The 25,503-nt window shown below is 36.4% G+C and overlaps 1 protein-coding gene across 3 annotated transcripts; it reads right to left on the bottom strand.

Annotated features, from left to right (window-relative positions):
- Positions 1 to 957: 957 nt before the first annotated feature.
- On the bottom strand, positions 958 to 21,569 carry LOC18430400 (beta-1,6-galactosyltransferase GALT31A). 3 transcript variants are annotated; one of them, XR_016041456.1, is made up of 11 exons: positions 21,260 to 21,569; positions 16,987 to 17,092; positions 16,779 to 16,840; positions 16,200 to 16,411; positions 16,033 to 16,096; positions 15,341 to 15,413; positions 15,063 to 15,205; positions 14,894 to 14,981; positions 14,046 to 14,171; positions 13,823 to 13,932; positions 958 to 1,568 (listed from the first exon to the last, which is right to left on the bottom strand). XR_016041456.1 is itself a non-coding variant. In XM_006840555.4 (11 exons), the coding sequence occupies exons 1-11, from the start codon at positions 21,373 to 21,375 to the stop codon at positions 1,435 to 1,437; spliced, it is 1,212 nt and encodes a 403-aa protein (XP_006840618.1). In that variant the 5' UTR covers positions 21,376 to 21,569; the 3' UTR covers positions 958 to 1,434. The 3 variants fall into 3 exon arrangements, 2 of the variants coding, with proteins under 2 accessions (XP_006840618.1, XP_088704165.1); XM_006840555.4 differs by having other exon boundaries at positions 15,063 to 15,183; XM_088848039.1 differs by lacking the exon at positions 16,779 to 16,840 and having other exon boundaries at positions 15,063 to 15,183; positions 21,260 to 21,538.
- Between the last annotated feature and the right edge of the window lie 3,934 nt (positions 21,570 to 25,503).

Here is a 25,503-nt window from a genome sequence, read left to right as displayed (position 1 = left end):
GATATGAATTTAGGCAAAATAATAAAAAGAATGGATTCTGACCCCTCAAAATGGTTCTATCATGCAATATATTTTTTATGTCATCCATTTGAAATCTTCACGGGTCTACTTGATTGACACTATTTTCAAAGCTTCAAATGCCAAAGTTAAGTGTGAAAATAGATTTTAAATCCCATCACAAAAGGAATTGCCTTAACCCGTAGATAGGAAGGGTGGTGGGTGCCACAAAATGACCAACGATGAATAAATGACAGCTAATCTAAACAAAAAAAAAAAAAAAACCACCACAAAGGCTTGTAGATTAAATTTCTGGAAACCATGTCTACAAACACCATACCCTTTATTTACCGATAATAAATATCCAATTACAATAAATATAATTTGCTTTGAATAGCAAAGATTTTCCATTTCTTCATATTTCTTGGAACGCGGAGTTCTTATTTATCATGAAATCTAAAAGTATCGTATTTGACTTCCCCACTAGCATACTTAATCATAAGCACCATTTGCAGTTATATAAAACAATTTTGAAATATTTCTAACTTTTTCACAACAGCATGATGTCCTCCCATGTTAAACCTAAACTAAGGATTCCAATCTTGAGGAACAAACCTCTTGAATCTAGCAACTAATCTCAAAGAAAAAAGAAAAAATAAATTGGTAACAGCCTAAAAAATTTAATATCCGACAGCTAAAGAGGGATATTCTCATTTAGGATAATTAGATCTAGATATTTAAAAAGTCAAAATTCAATGTTCTTTTCAGAAAATAATTATCACTAGTTTGTTAGTTGGATCACAAAATTTGATATCGTAAAAATTCCTGTTGTATCTCTTTGAGAGGGAGTATGCGCACATTATGCTCCTGCACGATCCCACTATACATATTAAAGGAGAAATAGTTGCATAATTTAATTACATATTATCATTCAAACTCATTTTGAATCATGGATGAATGTGCATCAAACATATGAGTCCATGGCATAGCTCGGCTTAACAAATAAACCAATGTTCTGACAGTTATCCATAAAAATCTGAAGAAGGCACAAAAAATAACCTGTAATCATGAACGCCTCTGCAAATAACAAAATCACCCCATTCATTTTCTGTAACTGTACACATGAAATGTTGTTAAATAACAAGTCCCTCAGCAACCACAAACACCCCGATTGGGAACTCTCCATGCAAGACCAACTCGTTCATGCCTTGAGTCTGTTCATCCCATGCAAAACAGAAATGGGGCTTCACCGACCAGGGATGGGGAATGTAAATTCACACATACATGTGAGGAGGATGTGTTTACGTGGCTTCCCATATATAGTTATATGGGAGTGAATGTGGAATGTAGCTTTCCACAAGAGAGTGAATACAGACTGTAACGTGCAACTCCACACAAAAGATTACATGAGAGAGAGAGGCATCATAAGATGGCACTCTAGACGGCACCATCTCCCTCACTGCAACGCTCATGGATGTCCTTCATCCTCTCCACTGATTTGCAGATCCCACTACAACTCCAGTCAAAGGATGCCGCACATGGGTTCCCAGCCTGGGCTTTCCACTCACAATCTGCAATAATATAATCCATTATGCTTATTTGATTTAAGAGGATATAAACAGTGAATTTCATCAATTTGTAGTTCTTTATGCGAATATACATTTCAATCTCCATCCATTTACAGGTACCATGATAATCTCATCATTCCGACACTATTTAAACCTCCTTTTATAAGATTGGCAATGATCTTTACATGTTTCAGGATCGTCCCATTAAACAATTACATTACGACTAGACTGATTTGTAGCAATAAGAAAATAGAGAAAGTCATTTAAAAAGTCTGCATTTAATTTGTGGAAAATTAGAATCCTTACATTGATAGATGATAATGTGTTGGTAGGATACCAACTGATTAACACTATTAACGTTTTAAATTTGGTAATAAAAAGATGATTCATGTTACCACTGTAAACACATGTTTAGGCACATCATCAACTTTCAGGGAACACAAAAATTTTGTGCCCCTTTTCTGGGGGCTAGCTTGATTTATTTATACTGTGAAAGAGACGAAAGATTATAATGGCTATAACTTATAAAAGAAGACTGCTAGATTTAAAGCAGATGATGATCTCCTCAAACCTCGAAAAACATAAATCCTATTGCAATCCCAACTCCCTCCCTTCAAACTTAATTATTCAGGCACATCTGTAATCTATTCAAAGTTTCAGTGGTCCATGTAAGAGTTTTACAATTGGGAGAGCTTTAGCTAAAATTGGAATGCATGCAAAGAAGCAAAGATCAAAAGCGACAAGGCAAGGAAAATTGGTTTTTAAGTTCAAATTCTTGCAACATCAGCAGTATTTCAGCATCTAAGGGCGTGTTATGATGCAGCGTATAACTTGCCTCAGCTCTGTTGTAATTTCACCATTAATGGCACTACAATATAAGCAGGCCCAATATGTTGTGGCTATTGGCTGCACATAAAATGCCCATTTAAGGCTACATATAAAGTCGAGCTCTCCTTGACTTCATGCCCTCCAAGAAAACCTTAAACAAATGTACCAATTGCCACAAAAATGAATGCTTTTTGAGCTGGTGTATAAGGGACAACATTGAATCACTTCCTGAGTCTTAAACAAATTTATTTGGTTTGGTGGCTTTAAATATCTAGAGAGCTTGTAAAAATGACATTTTATAGTGGAACATGCACGTCATTAGGAGTATGTGTGTTGGCTGACCAAGAGTTGAACAGTTTATGGCCCTAGTTATGTTCAAAACCCTTATCCCTAGGCAGTGGCACTACCGAGAAGGATTTACAGTGGGTCATCTTTTGTTGAGGTCGGAGAGATGACCAGGGATAATGTTTGTAGGATATGAGAACTATATGGTTGTACGCTTGTGAGAGCAAAGACAAGCCTCAATAACCTTCCGCACGGCATATACACATAATAGCCGAGAAATAGCCCTATCGAGGGACATGTGTACATATACATATAGAGCCCCTTTGCACTGTGGTAACAAGTATTAGACTTGCTCTTAAAGGGGAGGACTGAAATCCACAACGCAGGATCATGATTCTACTATTTATTAACGAACTTTGACAAGACAATCATGAACCCCTGCATTGAGACTGTAGGTCATGGGTCTTAGTTGGGTCGGATAAGAAAGCAGTAGCAGATCATGGTTCTTGGGTCAAGTGCATTGCCCTTATTATCGTTAATTTTGACCCATTGGTACCAGTCCACTTCTAAAATATTTTATTTTGGTATTAGAAATGTTTTTCTGATCTTTTACAAATTTTTTCAAAATTTTAAAATTTTTATTCTATTGTAATATTCATTAAGAGCAGCTTTGAAATATTCAAAACTTGAAAGAGCAGATGTAGGGACCAAGGATCCATCCCCAAAATGTGTGTGCCACCAACATGTGGGGCGTGGCCTTGTGGGGCCACACAAATCCCCTAGGGTGGCACGCCCCACTTATTTTTCTAAAATGTGCCATTTTTAGTTAATAGTTTTAGTTAGAAATCTTTCAAATTTAAAAAAGATTTGATTCCTATTCAAGTGAGAGTTATGTTTCAAAAATTTATTCTAACTAGGAGTTTGGTTTGACCAAAACTCTAATTATTTTTACTTCTTATAGATTTTGAAAAGATTTTAGGAAGTTTTGGATTGGTTATAATTCTAATTTAAATAAAAGCTGGACGTGGGTCAAATATTAGGGGATAAGATTCCTAATTTGTTACTAAGGGTTCCTACAAACCTTAGTGAGGTTTTCATGCTATCTAAAACCCTAATAAGAGATAATTGCCTATAAAAACCTCCCATACCTAAAATTCCAGCAAGATCAAAAGGGACAAAAAGTGCGCCCATTGGTCAGGAAATCGGGTGTAAGGTGTATCAAGACCTATGAGGGTAACTCCAGGCAACATTTAACAAGTCTTCTCCATTTATTTACAAATCATATTATATGTTTTTCTGTGAATTTTCAAGAATGTATTTTGTACTCAAAACTATAGATGGAAATTGGTTATTGCTCCTAGGTTGTGTTTAGGGTTTTAATTTTGATTTACAGCAATGTTTAGTGACCCATGTAACTAGAACTCAGGTATATTGAATAAAAAAAACAGGAAAATTTTTTAATTTACTACCTTGAGTTCCACATCGCCACTTTTTCAAATCAAGACAATCTAACCTGAGGTGCCTCAAGGAAGGACTGCTTTCAGTTCTATGGGAAAAGACTTGGACTTGGGCAGCATCTCCAAAGGGGAATTCTGTTGAGTCTTCTTTTAAGCAGTCTTGAGTGGTTTTTCTTGTCATTGGGGAAGCCTCCTGATACAGAAATATGATTGTCTTGCAGGTTCTCAATGAAGAATATTGCCAGCGCTCTTATAGAGGTAATCCTATTCCTCCAAAGACCACGACGCAGACCCATTTTTTGGTTCCTAAACGACTATACAAAAAAGAAAAATAATAAAATTTTGAAGTTCACAAAAAATTGGGGGAAAAAACCCACAATCCAATTATCTCTCTGAATCTTCATCTAATTTCAAATCTCTCTTTCTCGATCTCCTTATGATAAGTCACATTAAAAAGTTATCCATTTTCCATAATTAATAATATTTAGATATAAATGCGTAAATATGTTCCTCTCAATTTCTATACATTCCACAAGCCTAGCCAAAAGACCTAGTGGGATGAAACAAAAAATAAATTTGTAGGGTTTAAATGCTCAAAAGATAATTTGCATGAACTGGTAGATATTATTAACTACGATTTATTTATGTATATTTTTAGGGTTTGTGTATTTTGAACTATCAATATGTTATAGCCTTGTTGACAATTTGATATTATTCTTTGAAAGTTAACATGCATAAATAACACGGTATACCGACAGCAGCATCAAGTTTAGACCTAATTGGGGAGACCAGCCACATTTTAGGTCCGTCACCTACAGGCGAACACTCAAAAAGTATATGAACAAATACATGAAAGCAAGTTTTACCTGCTGTATCTGTTTTTATCTGACTTGCCAAAGCAACCAATCACTAGAGTCCGTCAATATTACTACCAAAAGATATCCAAAGGTGCTTCCTCAACAACGTTTTAGGCAAAGTCACCAACACGAAAAAGTGTCTTGTAGGGCCATCCATAGTGGGGCATAGACTATCAAAGATTTATAATATAATCAAGGTGGAGGGACTAGTGAGGAGTTATGGGGAACTCCAAGAGGAGAAAGGAGGGGAAGAGAGTGGGATACAAGAGGGCAAAAAACAGTAAGATGGAAGTGACAAAGGGAAACAGTAGGGAGAGGATAAGGGGTGAATAAGGGAAGACAACCAATGAAAAATCATAGGTATAAAAAGCTCCACCTCATAAGCGATGTGAATAATTGAAAGGGCCCCCCCTTTACAGCAAACAAAAATCGCATCAAAACAGTCTCCACAAACCAAGTGAGTCATCTCTAAGACATCGCACAATGTTAAGGGAGCCTTCATCAAGCAATGAAGACCCTGGGTAGGGAGCAAAGCAAAAGAGTAAACCATGGTCCCTGGGTAGGGAGCAAAGCAAAAGAGTATACATGGCATGGCCCCTTTCTTTTAACAAACACTAAAGAAATGGCCTACATGTTGCAACAAGCCATCCTAGACCATCTCTCCAAATACCCACGACACCTGGGGACCTTGGATTATTTACTGATCTCCCATGGATGATAGACTTCCAAGAGACGCAACAAGCCATCCTAGACCATCTCTCCAAATACCTATGACACCTAAAGACCTTGGATTATCTACTATTCTCCCATTGATGATAAATTTCCAAAAGTGAGTCCAGAGAGGGTCCAGCAGGTTGCTGATATCGCCTCTCGAGGACCCACTGTCAACCATCTTGAGCCAATCAACCCAGAAGTCCAACACTCTTAACATCTCTTAACTCCTTGAAGAGTTGAAAATAATCTAGGGCAAAATAAAGAAGAGAGAAGGAGAGATGTAGAAAATTTTAATAGTAGAAAGAGAGAGAAAAAAGAAGAAAGAGGAGAAGAGAGAGAAAGAGATGTAAGAAAGAGACAGATGGAAGAGAAGAGAAGGAGTGTGGCATATTGGTCAAGAACCCCATGCACCACTTATTTATATTTATAAGATGACCCATTTACAATAGTGCCCTTGATTAATGAAATAGGACATGCAAATCCTAAACAAAATCATCATCACCATCATCATCATCAAAGCCTTTTCCTTATTATTTAGGGTCGACTACACGAATTCTAATCCACCATTCTGCTCTATCAAGGACCATACCCTCAATAAGGCAATAAGTCACCATATATTTTCTCACTACTTCCAACTACATCCTTTTTGGCCTACCCCTTGTCTTTTTTGGACCTTTCACTTGAACCAATTCGCACCTCCTAATGGGTGTTGTATTAAGTCTGCAATGCACATACCCAACCCACCTCAGTCTATTTTCTCTTATCTTATTACCTATTAGAGCTACATCTAAGTTCTCCCAAATGTATTCATTTTGAATTCTATCCCTTCTTGTCTTGCCACTCATCCATCTCAACATCCTCATCTCAACTACACTCATCCTATTGGTATGTTGTTTCTTGACTACCTAACATTCCGCCCATAAAGTAAAGCTGATCTCACAGATGTCCTATAAAACTTCCCCTTCAGCTTCATTGGTATGCGGCGATCACATAAAACTCTAGTTGCACATCTCCACCTCGCTCACCCAACTCTAAGTCTATGTGTGACTTTTTCCTCAATCTCTCTATTTTCCTAGATTATCTACTCAAGATATCAAAAATGCGCTCTATTTGGTATCTCTTGGCCATTAATCTTAACTATTTCCTCGTCTCTACTCCTAATATTACTAAACTTGCATTCTATATACTCTCTCTTAGTCTGGTTAATTTTAAAACTTTTTTAGATTTTAGAGCATCCCTCCGAAGTTTTAACTTTGTGTTGACACTACTTCGGGTCTCATCAAATACAACAATACTCATTATTTCCAACACTCCCCTTCAAGCTAGTGCATCAATATCAACCATGCCCAGCTTGCTTGTAATATCTTGTAGCCCATCCTGTCCAACAGCTATAATGAAGATATATGCAAGTTGACCTTTAAACTTCACGAGGAGTATGAATGATCTTGGCAACAACTTTCTCTCTAATGAAGTGACAATCTACTTTAATGTGGTTAATCTTTACATGAAATACAAAATTGCAAATATGAATGGAAGCTTCATTGTCACTATTAACGCCCAAATCAAATAGCAAACTTTAGATCCACACTATTTCACAAGTACCACAAGCTATAACCATGTGTTCTTCTTGAACCACATTTTGTTTCTTGCTTTTCCAAGAAACCAAATTTCCTAAAGCAAAGGTGCAATAGCCAGTTGTGAATCCCTATTAGTTTGGCATCTACCTTAATCAGCATAAGTGTAAATGGCAACATCAGGATGCCCATGATTGGATGAAAACATCCTCTCCAAGGACCAGACTTGAGAATATCTTAATATTTGATATACGGCATCAAGATGTGGCTTACGTGATGCATACATAAATTGGTTGACCACACTAACCGCATAAGAGATACTTGGTCGTGTGATCATGAGGTATATGAGCCTGCCCACTATTTGGTGATATTGGTCAAAGTTTTCGAGTAACTCTCCCCTTTCTCCATGAAGTTTATGATTGACTTCTATAGGACATCTTAGTTTGTTGTAATAGGTCCAGCACATATTTTCTCTGGGATATGGCTATCCCTTTCTTTTATCTTGCCACTTCAACTCCTAAAACATACTTAAGGAGACCACTTTCAAAATAATAATAATAATAAACTTAAGGAGGCCTAAATCTTTAATATTGAATACCTTCCTTATAAACGATTTAAGATCCTCAATGTCCTTCATATTGTCGCCTAACACAACAATATCAACATACACTATATGAGTTGTAATCCCAACACTATTCTTCTTTACAAATATGTATGATGAGCCTGACTTCTTTTAAACCCAAGTTTCAGCAGTGCCTTACTGAATTTTTCAAACCACATTCTAAGAGACTATTTAAATCCATAAATCGCCTTCTTTAACATGCACACCTTTCCTGTGTCCCGCTTAATCTTACAACTTGGAGGCGTAACCACAGATTTCTTCTTGGATATCTCCATGCAAGAATGCATTCTTTACATCTAATTGGTGGAAAGGCAAAGATTTATTAGCATTTAGCAGCTAGAGAAAGAATGATCTTCACAATGTTCAACTTGGCCAAAGGAGCAAAGTTTTCTTGGTAGCCTATGCCAGGAATCTAATGAAGCCGTTTGCAAACATTCCTGCGGTGTACCTTTTAATGGCGCCATCAACTTTGTATTTCACAGCATATATCCACCAACTATCCAACGACCTTCTTCCATTTAGGAAGATTGGTGATTTCCCATGTATTATTTTGCTCAAGTGCTCGCATCTCATCACCCATGGCAACCTTCCATTGAGTTTGTGAAAGCGCCTCTGCAACACAGGAAGGTATCGAACAGGAGACAGAGCTTATATGAAGGCACAATAAGAAGAAAACACTGAATTATAGGATACATAGTTCCCTACAGGATGTTGAATGCAAGAATGCTTACCCTTGCATGCAACAATGGATAAGTCTAAATTAGGACTCTCTGAGAAGCTGAAAGACACACCTAAGCCAGGAACAGTTTCTGATTCTGAGTTAGCATACGAGGTATAATCGTTTAGAACTTCTAGTTTGTACCATCTTCTTTCTCCTAATATATGTCTTCAGCTCCTTTTCTAGGTGTACACCATTCTCTTCAAATAAATGTGGTGTAGGAACTAGAAGAGGAACCACTGATATGCCTCTTCACTAAATGGTATCTTATTCTCCCCCTAAAGAGAGCAACCATGACCAGTAGATGAGAAGAAGGGAACATGGTCAAAGAAAATAACATCCATAGAGACATCGTGGATTTTGTTAGTAGGTTCAAGAACACTTGAATCCCTTTTGATGAGATGGATATCCTAGAAAAACACATTTGATGGCTTTAGAATCAAGTTTGTCCGTCTTCAAATCAAGGATGTGTACAAAAACATATGCAACCAAACACTTTGGGAGGTACAGAAAATAAAAGAGAGTTTAGACGAAATAATTTCAGCAAGAGACTTGCCCTCAAGAATGCGAAAGGGCATGTGATTTATTGGAAAGGCAGCAAGGAGAACCCCTACAGACCAGAAAATTTTTGGGAACTTCTTTCCTAGCAAGAGAGCTTCGGGTGATATCCAACAAGTGCCTATTTTTTCTTTCAGCAATGCCATTTTTGTTGAGGTGTGTACACACACGTTGCTTGGAACTAAATCCCTTGATAGATAAGGTAATCTCCGATTTGGTTTGACACATACACCCATTGTTAGGACATAAGACTCTAATTGTGCATCATATTGAGTTTTAATGTGATAAACATGAAATGGATTAGCAACTTCATCTTTGAGTTTCATTAAATAAATAGTTGTTAATCTAGAACAATCATCTGCAAATGTAACAAATGCTGGAAACCAAGAACAGAGGCAACTGGAGAAGGAATATCAGTCTTTTTATCAATGTTGAATGGAAGTGAACCTCTATCATGTCTTTACAACTCACAAATATCACACTGAAATTGCACTTAACCCAGAGCTTCAAACATTTTTTTTTGGGTAAGCAAGCTTCAAACCTTTTTGGAAATAAAGAACGCAATGTAAAAGACGACAAATGACCTATACCTGTGTGCCACAAATACACCATTTCTTTATTAGCTAATGAAGATATGGCAGCAGTAGCCAAGACTCCATCTGGAGTCTCAAAAAGGTACAACCCTCCATCCTCACAACTACTCCCAAATGTCTTCCTAATCATCATGTCCTAAAAGAAACAATGGGAGGGAAAAAAGGTTACGCTGCAGTTTAAAGTCCCTGTGAAATTACCAACAAGAGTTTACTAGAAAGATTGGGAACACACAAGGTGGAGGACAAGTTCACAGCAGTACCAGACAGTTCCCTTTCCCTTGATTGGAATAAGAGAACCAAATGTTGTTTTAATAGATTCTTGATTAGAACAAAGAATATAAGAAGAAAAAAGATCAGCCACACCAGTTATATGTCCAATAGCTTCGGAATCAATAATCTAAGGGATTTTAGATAAATTTATTGAGGCTTGATGAGCTGATGCAGATGTACCTCATTAGGCAATATGAGACTTAGAGGAAGGAGGGTCCCGAATGGAAGCTTATTGCATGAGATGAAGGAGCTCTCTTTAGGAATAGTTACCAACTCTTCTTCAGGTTCAAAGTAAGTAGCATCTTGCCCATGCATAGAAGAAGCAGCACCTTCACTAATTGTTGCTCAATTTGCTTGACAAAAGTTAATGTCTAGGGTGTCCAACCAGATCCCAACATGTATCCCTTGTGTGTCGAGTCTACCCACAGTGGGTGCACTTTAACTTGTCCTTCTCATCAATGTGGGGCTTCCACAATTATGTCTGTCACCACGGCCTTCACCTCTACTCCCAAAACGTCATCCACCATGATTACCACTTGAACTTGAGAGTAGAGCATATCTATCTTTTTCACCTATAGGCACTGACATTCTCTTGCAAAGAGTTTCCTCACACTGAAGAATTTTTAATTATTTCCAACAAAAAAATCCAGATATAAGAGCATCATGGATCCTACTGCACCCTAAAGAATAATATGAAGACACAACATTGAAGAATATACTGCTCCTCTCCAACATATACTATAGAAAACAGCCACAAGAACATCCCTCCAAAGAATATGAAAAAGCAATCATTGGGTAGTGCCAACTACAAAAGCATGGTGCTCAATAAATCCCAGAGCCTAACTTGGACTAGGCATCCTGCTGAGTTAGAAAGGATCCCAACTCCTTGGCGTACTACTGTAGCAAAAACTTGCCTGAGTTACGATAAGCAACGCAAGCTGGTTTTGTGGACTCGGCAGAAAACCTGGAACTCTGCAAATAAAACAAATAAATATATCTGGATTTCTCTTTGCACTAGGACTTGGACGACATTTGTTTTCTCACAAGATTTTCACAACCGAAGCTCAATCCACACTGAAATTTCTTCCCTAATGTTCTTTTTTGTAATCTATCTAATCCAACACATAGATTCCACATAAAACCTCAAAATTTCAGATTTGCAACATATTGAATGCCTACATACTGTTTCACAGGAATTTCTATTGCATGTACACCAATAAAATCGATTTTTCAACATTTTAAAGTTTAACTTATAGGCTTTCTTGTCTTAATGGTTTTCTTTTTTAAAATAAAAAAAAAATCTGATCAACATATTTTTAGTTTTCTGTATTTCTTGTTTTCCTGAATTTTCCCAAATTCTTAGGGATTTTTTGTCCTTTTCCTTGTTCTCAGACAAGATTTGGCAAGTCCATTGGAGACTTCCTGAGTTGACTCGCTCCAGGCACCCCCCATGTCCTGGATTGTGTGCGGGTTACAAAGAATCATTCCAACAAAACAGACATCAGTCAATGAAAACTGATGAGAGTTAGGAACACCATGTTGACAAGACAGTGATGAAGGTGATCCACAGTATCTCTGTCTCACAGCACAGAACACAAAAGTTAGAAAACTCAAAACACAATGTGGTGATGTTAACCAACACCACATGATGGGCAGCAAGTCAGTCAAAGACATTTCTCATAGAAGCGTGGCACAAACTGAATGCCAGCAGCGAGACATGAAGAGACTGAAGGACCAAAGGACAGTCTGGGGCAACACTACCAATAATAACCCAAACAGTATTCATAATAAAATATTAACCAATCCTCACTCCTTCAAGATAGATCAATTATGCTTCTTTTTGCACTGGAATCAATTGGAGGAACAACTATTTGTGAAAGGGAAAGGTTTTTAGACAACTATTGTTTTTGTAACTTGAAAAAAGTCAATATTGTGAGATAACACGAACTCCCATTAATCCAATCGCAGCATGAGGTATTATAGCAAACCAATTCAAAGAGAAAGCAATGATACAAGGAAATGCAAGCATCTGGGAATGCATGCAGACAATAGCCCTTAAATGCTGCTAAAGCAAATGTACTTGGAAGCATTTAGAAAAAGCACTCATAACAAAAATCTAGTTTACTAAGGGCTTGTTTGCAGGGGTGGCAACGGGGTCGGGTATGGGTCGGGTCCCGGTGAACCCGGACCTGGACCCACAACATTACTTGTGGACCCGTACCCGGAACCTACCCAATGAGTCCAAAAAAATAATACCCGAGAGGGTACCTAAGGACCTGAGACCCGGACCTGGACCTGGACCTGGACCCGAGCTTTACAGCTTTCACTTATGGGTTTATGTGTTTGATCATAAGTTCTCTTGCCTCCTTTATAGGGCTTACACCCCCGTAACTCTATTTATCTCTTCGATGTGGGATTAATCCCACATACGTGTGGAGAGAGGGGTAGAGTTCGAGAGAGAAACAAGTATTATATTCATTTTCTCAAAAGAGAATGGGCATTTTCGCTATTATAGTGCGTGAGCTATAATAGGCAGTTTCAACTTTCAAGTCAGATTGGCATTTTGGAGAGTGAGCTATAATGGTCAGTGTCTTGTTGTCCAAGAAACATGGTGGCAGTGACAAGCCATATTGGCATTTGTGGATTTTATTCATTTTGACAGATCAGTCGAAGACTTTTTGGCTTCCAAAAATACGGAGATTCAGGGATTGGCCTGCTATTTCACTGCATTCATTCATACAAATTGTCCTCGATTTCACCAAGTCATGCAATGGAATTTAAGAGACACCAAGGCAAGAAGTCGTTGTCTACTCGATTAATGCAATTAAACTCCATAGGTGGGAGGGGTTACAGAGAGAGAAAACTGTTGTTGGGGAAATCTTTTTGTCCCACATCAAAAAGAATTAGAGAGGTAACGTGAGGGGATTTGCTATAAAATGAAGGATAGGTTTCACAAGGGGTGAGAAACTTTGGGTCCCGGGTCGGGTATGGGGTGGGCCCACTAGTACCCGGACCCGTACCCGAGAATTTTTGGGTCCATTATGAAGGACCCGGACCCTACCTGCGGGTCCAAGGTTTGGACCCATACCCAAACCCATGTCGGGTATACCCGGCAGGTCCTGGGTCGGGTCTGGGTCTGGGTCCATTGCCAGCCCTATTTGTTTGGACAACAATTAATCTTATTGAGAAAAGACTATCTTACCTGAATTAATATATTCTATAACATATTATTTTTTTAGCTGTTTGGTACATATCTTATGTTATATGTGATATTAGTTTATTATTTAACTCTTTGGTGATTTCAAGCTGATTTTAACTACTTCCAGCTTAAAAAAACTGAGAGTTTCAGCAAGTTACTTTGAATATAAGTAAACACTACTTTTAAAAAATGCAAACTTATATGTAAACTACCTATAATTTTATATCACTTTAAATTATGAGGAATACTGCCAAACAACAAATAATTCATTATCAAGATTAATTTTATTGAAATGGTGAATTATCAGTGATAATGAGCACAAAACAAGCCCTAAATTGCACAGCTCATAATTATTCTATCCGCAACTACCAAATTCAAAATGTATCACAAATTTATGGCTCCAGACAAAATGAGATCAATGGCAGAAAAAAAAAAAAATTGTAATCTTGTAGTAACAATAGTCAATTTTTGATAAAATGCACAAAGAGAAAATTTTCTTTCCAATAAAATATGAAAATGCAAAGAGTTTCATGAAGCTGGTAGCAAAGTTCTTAGTGGAAAATTCTCACTAGCATTAATTACCTGGTGGAGTCCCACAACAGAGGCTCCGGTCATCAATATGTTCAACATCCAGTCCAATAAACCAGGAACCCAAGGAGACATCCTCATTCGCATACCTGTGTAAAATAGGTCTGCAAAAAAAATCCAGCAGATCCTTAGACTAAATCTAGATATAATAAGAAATTGATGATTCATGATTAAGGCTCGGTAGATTTTCCGTTCTTTTTTTTATTTAAAGGGCCACCTGTTAATTGATATATAGGTTGCTAGGTCCTTGGAGATCGCATATAGTTGTCCTGTTGCATGACGAAAATATTTGTTTCCTTCCTCACCAAATTTCCAATATTCAGGTTCATGGTACTTAACTCCTCTGTGACAGACAGAATAAGATTATTAAATTGTTTATTAATGGTCCCCAATCAATCCACTGAGATGGACAACCACTGCATCAGAATATATAAAGAAAAAAACTAAAAGATTTCCTACTCCTGTAGGAGTATACCATCCACTTACTCCCTCGGGTACAACACATGCTAGGAATACCTTTTGGATCTCAAATTTGGGGATGTAATCTCTACAACCAATAAACTAATCTCAATAAAAAAAATTCTGAAATAAACTTCAATGTACTAAAAAATAATGCCTCAAGATTGAATAAAGACTGTCCAATTTTCTAAGTGTCACAAAACTCAAAATTCAAATTTTGTGTTTCGAAAATAATCATCAAGTACTTCTTATGTGGTCCTAAAATTTTAGACTAACATAATCTTTCTTGGTAGGTGTCTTATGCGAGGGAGTAAACACATGGTATGATCCAACGGGAGCATAGTATACGTGCTCAAGAAAAAGAGCACCATAATTGGATGGTAGCACAATGGACTATAACCATTGGCGTCATTTTCATCCATTAAAAATGAAAATGGGTACCTATGCCCATTGGTATCAGTCTTTCTCCATCAATGTCCTTCATTACATAGGCATTGATAACCCTGATGGAATATAGTTTTACACAGTACATTGATTGGAGTAAATCTCCTCATAACTACAAATATCATCCCTGCACATAACAGTTACACGACTCAAATGACTTACTTTTGTGCCAGAACTGGTCCAGATTTCATACAGCCCATATAAACACGAGGTTTTGACCTATGGCGTGCCAGTGTAGATGCCATCATACCTGATTAGATATGCTATTAGGCAAAATTCAAGTTGACCTGCCAAAGTGATTTCACAGAGAAAAGAAAACAGAATAACTGACCAGGATTGACATGTACATCATCATCAACTTTAATGTAGAAATCGGCATCCCATTTTGCAACAGCAGTTGAAAAGTATATTTGGGTCTTTGAAGACAATTCATGGTACCCTTCAATGTGGTTCTGCAAAAGAAATGATCCCAATCTGCATAAAGAGCTTCATATTACCGAAATTGACATCAAGGAGATCAAAAGATATTAATTATTTAACAATCGAATGACATTCTTTCATTGAATTCGCAATCTAGTGACCCTTAGGATGCTGTAAGTCTAGACACACCAGCCTAAGAAAATCCTGATGTTGCTCCTCCTCAGCCTCAATGGCACGGTCCAGCACACCCCCTGGAGTTGCACTGCATTACATGAAGCTGTTGATGAGTATTGATCAATGTCATTACAAATGGACTGGACAGCACAGTTTGTTCAGGTCTCGCTCCCGACTACACTTAAAAGCAGTTCACTATTTTCTGCATGTTTGATAATTTAAATAATTAGAACTCTATGATATTAATAAATTAAGCAAACACTAAACAGTGTCAGGTGGTTACCAACTCTCTTTAAAGAGAGGTGTGATGGGATCTCTTTCCTATGCCTACCTCTCCATGGTATTTCTAAAACCAATTTTTCTTTTTCTTTTTTTTATCTTGGAATTTAAATAACATTACTTTAGAGAAAGAAAAAATCACAAAAACCACTGATTGGTTCCTCAACCAGCTGTTTAGGGGGCAAAACACAGTCGCACCCCATGCAGTCAAGAGAGAACCAGGTAGAACAGTCAAGAAGTATAGCTCATATAGCCATAACCATTTCAATATGAATGATGTGGTTTGAATGAAACAACCTTGATATATGTCCTTTGCAATATACAAGGACAAGCCAAAATTCACTGGTACAGCAAATCAAATGCAACTACAGTAAACTGAAAGAAGTATACGAATAAGACAAGAACATTCTTGTACGTTCATATTATACCTGTGGCCGATAACAAATCGAATTACAATTCCCTTTTCTTTCTCTAACTGGAGTAGCTTTTCTCCTACAAATGATCAGGAAAAAAGAAAAATCAATAAAAGATAAAGCTTCCATAGTGTGACCTTGGTGAGGTAAATGTCATTTAACTCGTAAAGCTTATCCCACACCTTGAGGCATCCAAGTTTCTCGAATAGAGTCCCTACGCTTTCTGCTGCTGAATGCAGTAATGATTCCCATGACAAAGAAAACCTTTTGCCGCTCCTTTGATTGTTCGACTCCTGGCTTTATAGCTTCTGGAGAACCACCAAGCTTAATTTCTTGTGCAGCTCTAGCTGCTGCTAACTCCATCTCTAAAGTGGAGATGGTTTTGTCTAAAGTCCTGAAATTATCAATCGTGAGGGCCACCACTAAAGAGAAAGAGATCCCATAATTCAAGTTAGGGAAAGTACATTAAAGTAGAATACAGGGACTACGGAAACACATAGTCCATTGGGTGTATCACCGTCCAATGAAATGGAAGGTTATGGAGAGAGTGGGACCCACAATTGGGGGTGTATAGTGGTAATGTGGGTCTGACTCTCTCTGCCACCTCCATCATTTCAAAGGATGGTGATGGCTCCCAAGGGACCATGGTTTTCAAGAGTCGGTTGTTACATTGGATGGTTTCCCCTTAAGCCATTCGCTTTCAAGTTGATCAAAACAGATAAACACACTACATCTGCAGGTGAATAGATATGAGATTTTACATGATCACATCATGCGTCTTTGAAACTTGACTGAGGATATCTCCAGTCCTAACGGTATCTTCCTAACAAAATGATGGAAAGTACAATCAACCCCAAAAAGAAAGCTAACAGAAAAGAAAGCTCTGGACAGATCTAGGGAAAAAAAATGCAAAGAAAAAGGAGAAAAGATTGATGATGGATCTGCTCACAGATGTTATTTGTAACTTACATTCTTTTGTTCACATCCAGTAATTAAATTCAGGCCGCTCTCCTGGTATGCTTTCATAGAAGATGCCTTCTCATTTATTTTCACAGGATCAGGAAAGCTCCAGATCCTATAAGTAAGTGTCAGTCAGCAAGTGATGGATATATAATTATTTTAAATATATACTATATAAATGAGACTCAAAATGAGTGATGAAGTTGGACACATGCTAGGAAAAGCATATGGTTTACTGCATGTTGCCAAACAAGACGCATCAGAAATTAATAGAACACAAGCATGTGGTAAGCATAAAAAGAAATCATAAAGGTCTGAAAGTTATACAAAAACATAGCAAATTTCAGAAATATGATCAGTGTTAGAGGAACATAATCTTCTTGCCAAATGAAAAGAATTCACTAGATAAATACAGACCTCAGGTCAAGTAATGTATGCCAAAAACTCAAAATGAAGTCTCAATATATAAATGGGAAATAATAGCATGCACCACAAAGGTCGCCAAAAGATGCCTCGCAACCTCAAAAACACTTTTGCGGCTTGTGCGCACCAAAAAAAAGAAAAATTTCAATCCTCCTTAAAATCAATATCCCCTATGTTTGATTTAGTTTGGAGCTCCAAAAGGCCTTCAAATCTCCTCAATCTATCATCTATTGAAATGGACGGCCCAGATTTTATTTTAGAGTTACAATGGATTTGGGACATTATTCTTTTTTTATTGGAATTGTTTTTGGCACGTGAGAGAATAATTTGGAACGCTTTCAGGTCCTTGGTGACCCGAATGCGCGCCATCATTTCTTTTTATTTTTCAGAAGTATGGAGCTCTTTAATGCAAGCCAGCTGTGATCAGCAAATTTCAAGTCCAACATCCATGGCTTTAGAGGAATTTTTGGTCACCGATTGCTTGAGAAAACCAGTAAAGAGGATTCTTAGCATATAGGGCTGACAACATCATTTCTGAAGTGGGCTCATAATAGTGATTTTGACATTAGAGCAAAAAATTATGCCCCAGCGAAATAGGGGTTTATTTTTCAGGACTATTTTTTGGATGAGTTTGTCATATTTTATTTTGCTAATTTGGGTTCAATTTTAATTAGAAGTTCCAGTAACATTAGAATTAGGATTGGGGAGGTTCAAATTCTTCCTATAATTCGGGGTTTTGAGTTAGGATTTTAACTTGAATTGATTATCGGAATATTGTTTTTGGAATTCTGTTAAATTCCAGAGAGCTGTTGATGCCAAGCTTGTTAGCTTCCTTTAATTTTCATTCAATTTCAATCAACACGTTATTTCTTTGATGTTTTTCTATTCGAACTTCACACTCATGATGCATGGCAAGGAGAAACAGAGGAACAAATCAACATCAAAAGGTATTTTGCAAGAAACAGAAGAAAGGAACCACCATAACATGAAAGGAACAGAAGAAAGGAAGAAGCCTTATCTCCTTGAATAAGGACCTCAAATACACAACCACCATAGCATGAAAGAAACAGAAGAAAGGAAGAAGCCTTATCTCCTTGAATCAGGAGGTCTTCTGGGAACGCGCTATAAGGGGTTAAGCTAAACTAGCCAATCAATATGGTCAACATCATTTGACACTCAAATTTAAGCAAAATGCAATGCACATGTTATAGACAATAATTCAGCTTACAATTCTCAAAATATTAGAAGTGAAAGGTTCTAATTTGATCAAAAGAGTATAGGGAAAGTAGGCATGGACAACATCTACCAGACACAATGCATCGAAATATAAAATGATAAAACATTTAATTGCAATATTAGATAATTAAAATCAATGTTTAAAAACTCGGCCAAGTCAACTCAAACTCGGTCGAGTTACTCAGCCTTAGCAGGGGCCGATGCCGAGACAAGTAGGAATGAACAAAATCGAAGCTGAGGCAAACATGTACAGTAATTGGGTGAATACTATAAGAACTTACATGAGTATTGTGAACTCTCAGGCGAGTCATTAAAAGATGCCCAAGTACTGTACACTATTACTCAAAATAAAAGAGGGGCAGAAATATAGCCTCCATTTTTCCATATTCTTGAGTGTTGGAGCCTCAAACACTATATCTATATATTAGAAGCATTAGATTTGAGCGAAAACACCAGATTTCTCGCATCTTGCAGATCAAAGAATTTAGGAACTTTTTTGCCCAATTTTGAAGAACTTTATTTCTTCCAATCCAATGGTTGATCTTTGATGGAAATTGAACCTAGGCCTATCTTTGTATTCTTCATTCAACAATAGGCTAGTTCTTCCACAAACAAAAAAAAAGTTAGATTTTAATTTTGGATTTTCTATTAATCCAATATTTTGAAAGGAATGGATCTCCTAGATCCCAAGTCAGAAGCCAAAATTTGTCTGGGGTTTTGATTGGGCTTCACAAGGAAGCTTTGAAAAGGATTCGAAGCCTCGATCCACATTGAGTGCAAAGATCAAGAAACGAGGCTTGGAATTTCCAGTAAATTTTATTTTTTTAATTAAAACCATAAAGTTGATGTAACTTTAGTATTATCGATCATTCTAGAATTCCTTGCAATGTTCTTGCAATTTCTTGCATTTTTTTGTTACATTTTATTGGAAAACGTATATTGGTTAGACTTTTTCACAAATTTTGTATATACAATTTTTTGTATAATTTATCCATTATTCATATAAATTATGCTTGATTCTATTAATTTTTCAATGAACTACAATTTTTCTCAATGTTTTGGATTTTTTTGCCCTTTTCTTTAATTTTTCCTGTGCCCTTTTTGAACTAGGCCAGTCCACTTGGACTTGCCCAAGTATCTCAGCAAAGGCAGAGACTAGGTCCGGAGCTTGAGAAAGTTTTTGCACGCTGATCAAACACATTAGGATATGCCGCTTCTGAAAAAAGATGGCCATGCCCTACTTCTATCTCCCCTGCAGTATCTCTTAATCTCTTGTTATCTCCTCCTATCTCTTACTCCTTTCTGACGGTACCTTCCGTCCTTCCCACCCATTCCTGACCCTATTGACCTGATGGCCAGATGATGCGGAAGATAGATGTTCTTCACTTCTAAGAGACCACCCTCTTCTCCCTGCCGCCTCTCTTGGCATACATCCCGGCTGAGTTCATCTGCTGCTGCTAAGGAGTGTGGCCACTCATCAACAAGTGCCCACATCAAAGTCACAGCCTACAGTTCCAAATTGCCTAAAGCCCTTTGCTCGACCATTCAAGGACTCTCATTGCACCTTACCCAACAACAGGTCAATGCACACTGATCAAACGAATGCATTAAGAACCTAGCAATTTGAACAGAAGCCTTCATCTCTGGCTTCACTTTTGGTTTTAGGACTTTGTATACTTTGTAATTATTTTTTATTATGTTGTATCCTCCCTCTCCCATCTTCTGTCTCCCCCCCCCCCCCCCCCCCCCCCCCCACCACCACCATCTTTGTCAACCTCTTTTTTCAGTTTTATACTCCATATATTCTTTGTGAATCTGAGCACCCAGATTGTGGGATGCCGTCAGTAGATTAATCATTTTATAACCCCTTTACTATTTATACAAAGTTAACACTTCTCAGAAAAAGCTGAAGCTCGAACCACACTAATACTAATCCAGCAATGGATTTGTTTAAAGTCGGAAAGGCAGAAAATTGAAAAGAACAACAACTTTCATCTTTCAAGCTTAAGGGAAGAGAAAATAGCTTAACATTCCTTAACTTGTGAGAGAAGAAAATCTAAGAATCACATTGCTTCTTTGTAAATGAAAAAATCCATGAAAAATCATCCTAATCAGACCCCAGTTATGCTGTCCAAAACGCAGCAGAAAAACAAAAGAAAATCCACAAATCCCATCATATATGCTCATTAGCAAAGAAGTTGAATCCATATCATCAGATTCCAGACCTAGAAAGTCAACATCAGCGCATATCCAAACTCTGAATAAGACCAAAGAAAACTAAATTTAAGCCATTAGTAATTTAAAAAAAAAAAAAGACCACTGCAAGAATCAAATGAAAAACATCATAAAAACATAACAACAAATACATAGAAAAAATAAAAAGCCTACAACAAGGCTACTGAAAGAAGAATAAGAGCCATTCATCTATACATATGATGATATAAATTACCAACATTTTTGCAGAGAACGTCAGAAACAACAAGTGGTCAAAACAGATTCGAGCATTGAATGAGAATATCAAGAACCCAAACACGCACCCATCGCATTGTTCTCTCCTTGATGTTGTCCACATTTCAAAAGGAAAACTTTACAAACAAATGGGAAGAGAAAGAGAGAAAGAGACCTGTTGGCGACCAGAGCACCAAAGCAAAAGCAGGAGATGCAAAAGAGTGTAAGCCATTTGGTGGGAGTCCCATTTGCTTGCCTCTGGTGATGCCTGTTAACCGGCATCAACCCCATGAAACTCTGCTTTCCAAATAATTATATCAGGAGGGCCTGCTCATTCTTTTCGGACCTTTAATGGAGAAGTAGCAGGCAGTAGAGTGAGAAAGCCAAAATGCTGAGAGAGGGATGGAATGCGGTGTTCAAATGGGGCGCATCATTGAAAACGAGGGACACTGATTCAGACAGCTAACGGGACCCTTTCTAGCAATGTCGTGTAGAAATATGCCGAAATTACCCCTCCTATCTACAGAGAATTTGCTGTGAATGCCCTCCTACATTTGAATTAATTTGGGTGTGGTTTCTACAAGGTGCTCACCTTATACTGTTTTGAGTAAGGCACACATTTAAATTTCGTTGAAAGGTGAAGTTTTGGTGTTGAAAATTCATGATTAGCCTTAATTATAAAATTTAAGATTTAAAAAATATTGCAGATCAAGATAACCCATTTATAAATAGTTACGACAGGGCGTTTACACTTTAGAGCATTTTGTAATTGTACTTAACAAATTTTAGACACTTATATTTCATTTATTTTATAATACAATATTTTTTAGTAAAAGTATTTTTTGTCATTAGGAGATGTGTGATATCATCTTGAAGGGTGTGAAATATATGAAGCATTAAATACCACTAGTGTGCTTCATGTGGGTGATGTTACACCACTTCTAATGACCAAAAATATTATTGCTAAAAAAATTGTATTACAAAACAATAATATATAAATATCAAAAACTTGTTGAATACAATTATAAAAGGGATTGTAATTGAAAATAGACAATCAATTTAACTTATTACAAGATGCAGTATTTTTTACGCCTTGAAATTTATTTCTCTTTTATATCTATACATCTAAAGATTAAGATGATCAATTAGAAGGTTTTCCAGCTTAAGAAACACTCTTTTGTATTGGATTTTTGATGTGCACCTTACTTCTATAATAAAAAGTCGCAACCTTGTATGAACTTCTTCCATTAATTTTTACTAGTTCTCCTAATTTCGAAAGCTGCAAAGAAATTAATCAAATCCCATAGCTTCCTATTCACTTCTACATTTTCTTAAAAATTTCAAGTTGGCTTCTTAGTAGTGGTTTACCAAATCATTTGAGCTTTTTTATACGATACTTGATGCTTTCTTATTCAAAATGGGAGGATGAATACTCTTAGGTGACAATATTTTTTCATAAACTAAGTTGTGTGACTTCCATATCCAAACCATTAATTATTTTATTGCCAATAAGGTGGAAACCTAAAAGGAATAAACAAATAGGCATTTTATAATTATACTAAACAAATGCTTGAAGCTTACATACCCTTGTTTTATAATGTAATATTTTTTAGTAAAGGTATTTTTGATTATTAGGAGTGTGACATCATCCACCCCCTAATATAAGCCTAAGCAAATCAAAAATATATACCAATTGCTGTGAACGATATTTTATTCCTTAAATTCAATTCTTTCAGGAGAGAGAAGTATTAAATGATGAGTAGTAGCTCCCACCTCAATCCAATATCGAGTAGATGTTAAAATGCATAGCGAATACAAATTAAACCTAGGCAATTGATTGTCAATCTGAATAGGAATTAGTCGGAACCAAATCCGTTCTAGAATAGTATGGGCTTCAGGCTGGTGCCCCTCTAAAACCTCTTCTTTTGTATGTATTTTTTATTTTCTTTAAATTTATCTAATATTTTTTTAAGTCCACTTAAATCCTTAAACTCCTATTTTTAATTTTTATTTTATTTTATTTATTTATTAATATTTTTCTAGATCGCCAATTTGGATTGCCGGTTTAACACGAACATATGGGGTGAATGCTTTGTCCCACTTATTTGAGTACTGAAATATTGTTATACTCAATTGAGTTTCGGTTCCACACCGTAATCACCACGTTGTAGTTTTTATTCCTGTCACTACCACCACCTGACTAATACCTTCAAAAAGTTAACTCTTAATCTACTTATAAAAACGGTTTCAACAGGCTAACTCCTAATCTACTTATAAAAACGACTTCAACAAGCTATCTCTTAATCTAGTTATAAAAATGGGTAGGGGCCAATCTTCCCCACTGAATTATCATTTTTTTTTTTGAGCTTTAAAACAATTAAGGTTTTCATGAAGATTTTCTTTCATTACATGAGTGGGGGGCAAGTTGGGAAGTTTAGTTGAGATGTAAGTAAAATAAGAAAGAAATGAGAACTTTATTGGACTAGGTAAAACAACAAAATAATGCAGAGATTTGAAGCTTTGTTGTAATATTATTGGATAGCAAATTCTTATGGAAAATTAATGTAATCCACCGAACATTTAGATAACATTAAAAAACAAAGGCATTGGTGGGCGTATCTGCCACAATAAAGAGAAAACAAAAGCGTTGTTGTTCACGAGATTGAGGTTAAATGTCGAATCGCATGGGTCACATCGTATTGCACTTATGAGCCTCGGGTCCAAATATCAACTTAAATATGGAAGAAAGTTTCCATTGCTCTATAAAAAATAAAGCTTCATCTCAAATCTTCATCTAAAAAACACTTTCAGCATCAGAAATACTCTAAAATTAATTTTTAACATTGACAATAAAGTTTGAAACTAAAAAAATATTACATATCTTGCGGATATGTGAACACTTATTTGTAAGGCGAAATAGATGGTCTAGATTACTTGTTGCAATATACACTATTTTTTTAATTTGAATTCATAATTATTTTGCTTAACTATAATGTTCAAGCTGAGATTATCAATTTAAAGGTTTTTCAACACTTGAATTGTAATTTTTAGTGAAAAGATAATTGTTTTGATGAGGTGACGATTTACTTATTTTGATAGGACTGCAACCTATCAAACCATTGTCCTTTAAATATTACAATAATTAAAGGAGATGATTTCATTCGCCAAAGCGGGGTTTCAAAATTCAGAATCAAGCCTTGGCTCCCTAAGTCTAATTTCAACTCACCCACCCTGCTTGGGCGATTCTTGTATGAAGCTAGCTACATTTAATGACGAAATTGAGGAATTTAATGCTCATGTTTCCTAGTTTTCAGGCGATTCCCTAGTTGAATCTGATTGTGTTTAACAAAGAAAGTAGGGAATTTTACATTCATGGTCTCTAATTTTCTTTTATTTCAAAATCACCCAAAATAACTCTATATTATGTAGCTTTTAGATTTTTCCATTTAATGTACCTCAACTTAGGACTTTCAATATCTGAAGGTATGACTCATATGATAAGTTGTGATCAAATAAGTTTTCTCTGAATTGTGACTTACGACCTTTAATATCATAAGTAATCTATTGGTTCCAAATCTTGAAGGTCCAAACTCGAAACTTATGTGAATCTTTGTTCATAACCTTGAAGCCAAAGACTCCAAAAAGTTGGAAGTCTCTCTTAGAAATAACTGCCATAGACAAGATTTTCCCTTTGAGGTCTTTAGAAGCATGGAGCCAAGAAATAACTACGGATCTTGAAATTCTTAGGTCATTATTTTAAAAAAATCAATTTTGGATCTTCTAGATTCTAAGTAATTACATAAGTTATGACTTTAAATTATGATCATCTAAAGTGAGGGAATTTTGGAAAGATAAAACAACTAAAAAATCAGGGATGATTATAAAATACAACCTTTTAGGAGATTTTTTAATAACAAAAATTTGGAAGACTTGAGTGCAATTTTTGCAAGAAAGTACAAGCAGACTAGAAAGCTCGAAGAATCAGACAATTACAAGATTTGTTGCACCAAAATCCCTTATTCTGATCTAGAACCAACATGGGCGAATCCCAGTTAAATCGGCCGTTTTCGAGTGGCTTATTTTTGTAGCAACACTTCGAACCTTAAAAAATTCAAAGAGATGGGGGAAATTGGTTGTAACCCGCTTTCTTTTCATTTAGTAGAAATTGAACCCTTTATCCTTTTCATCAAATTAAGAACTCCACTTAGAGTTGCTTCAATAGCTATTCATCGACTCTTTCAAAAGGAAAATTGTTTCTTGAGTGAGCTGGCGTAAGAGCCAGCTAACCTATAAACGTCCATCCTAAAGATGGACGTATCTAAAGTATATTGTCCATAAATAAGATATAGATTATATACATAACAAAATACTCAAAAATTATATTTTTTAATTTTAAAGGTTTATTTTTCTTTCACATTT

Source organism: Amborella trichopoda, chromosome 9, assembly GCF_054954075.1.
Source record: "Amborella trichopoda isolate Santa Cruz 75 chromosome 9, AtrichopodaSantaCruz75HAP2 v2.0, whole genome shotgun sequence".
In the NCBI taxonomy this organism is placed as follows: Eukaryota; Viridiplantae; Streptophyta; class Magnoliopsida; order Amborellales; family Amborellaceae; genus Amborella; species Amborella trichopoda.
The sequence above is the reverse complement of the archived record's forward strand: the minus strand, read 5'-3'. Positions and strand labels throughout refer to the sequence as shown.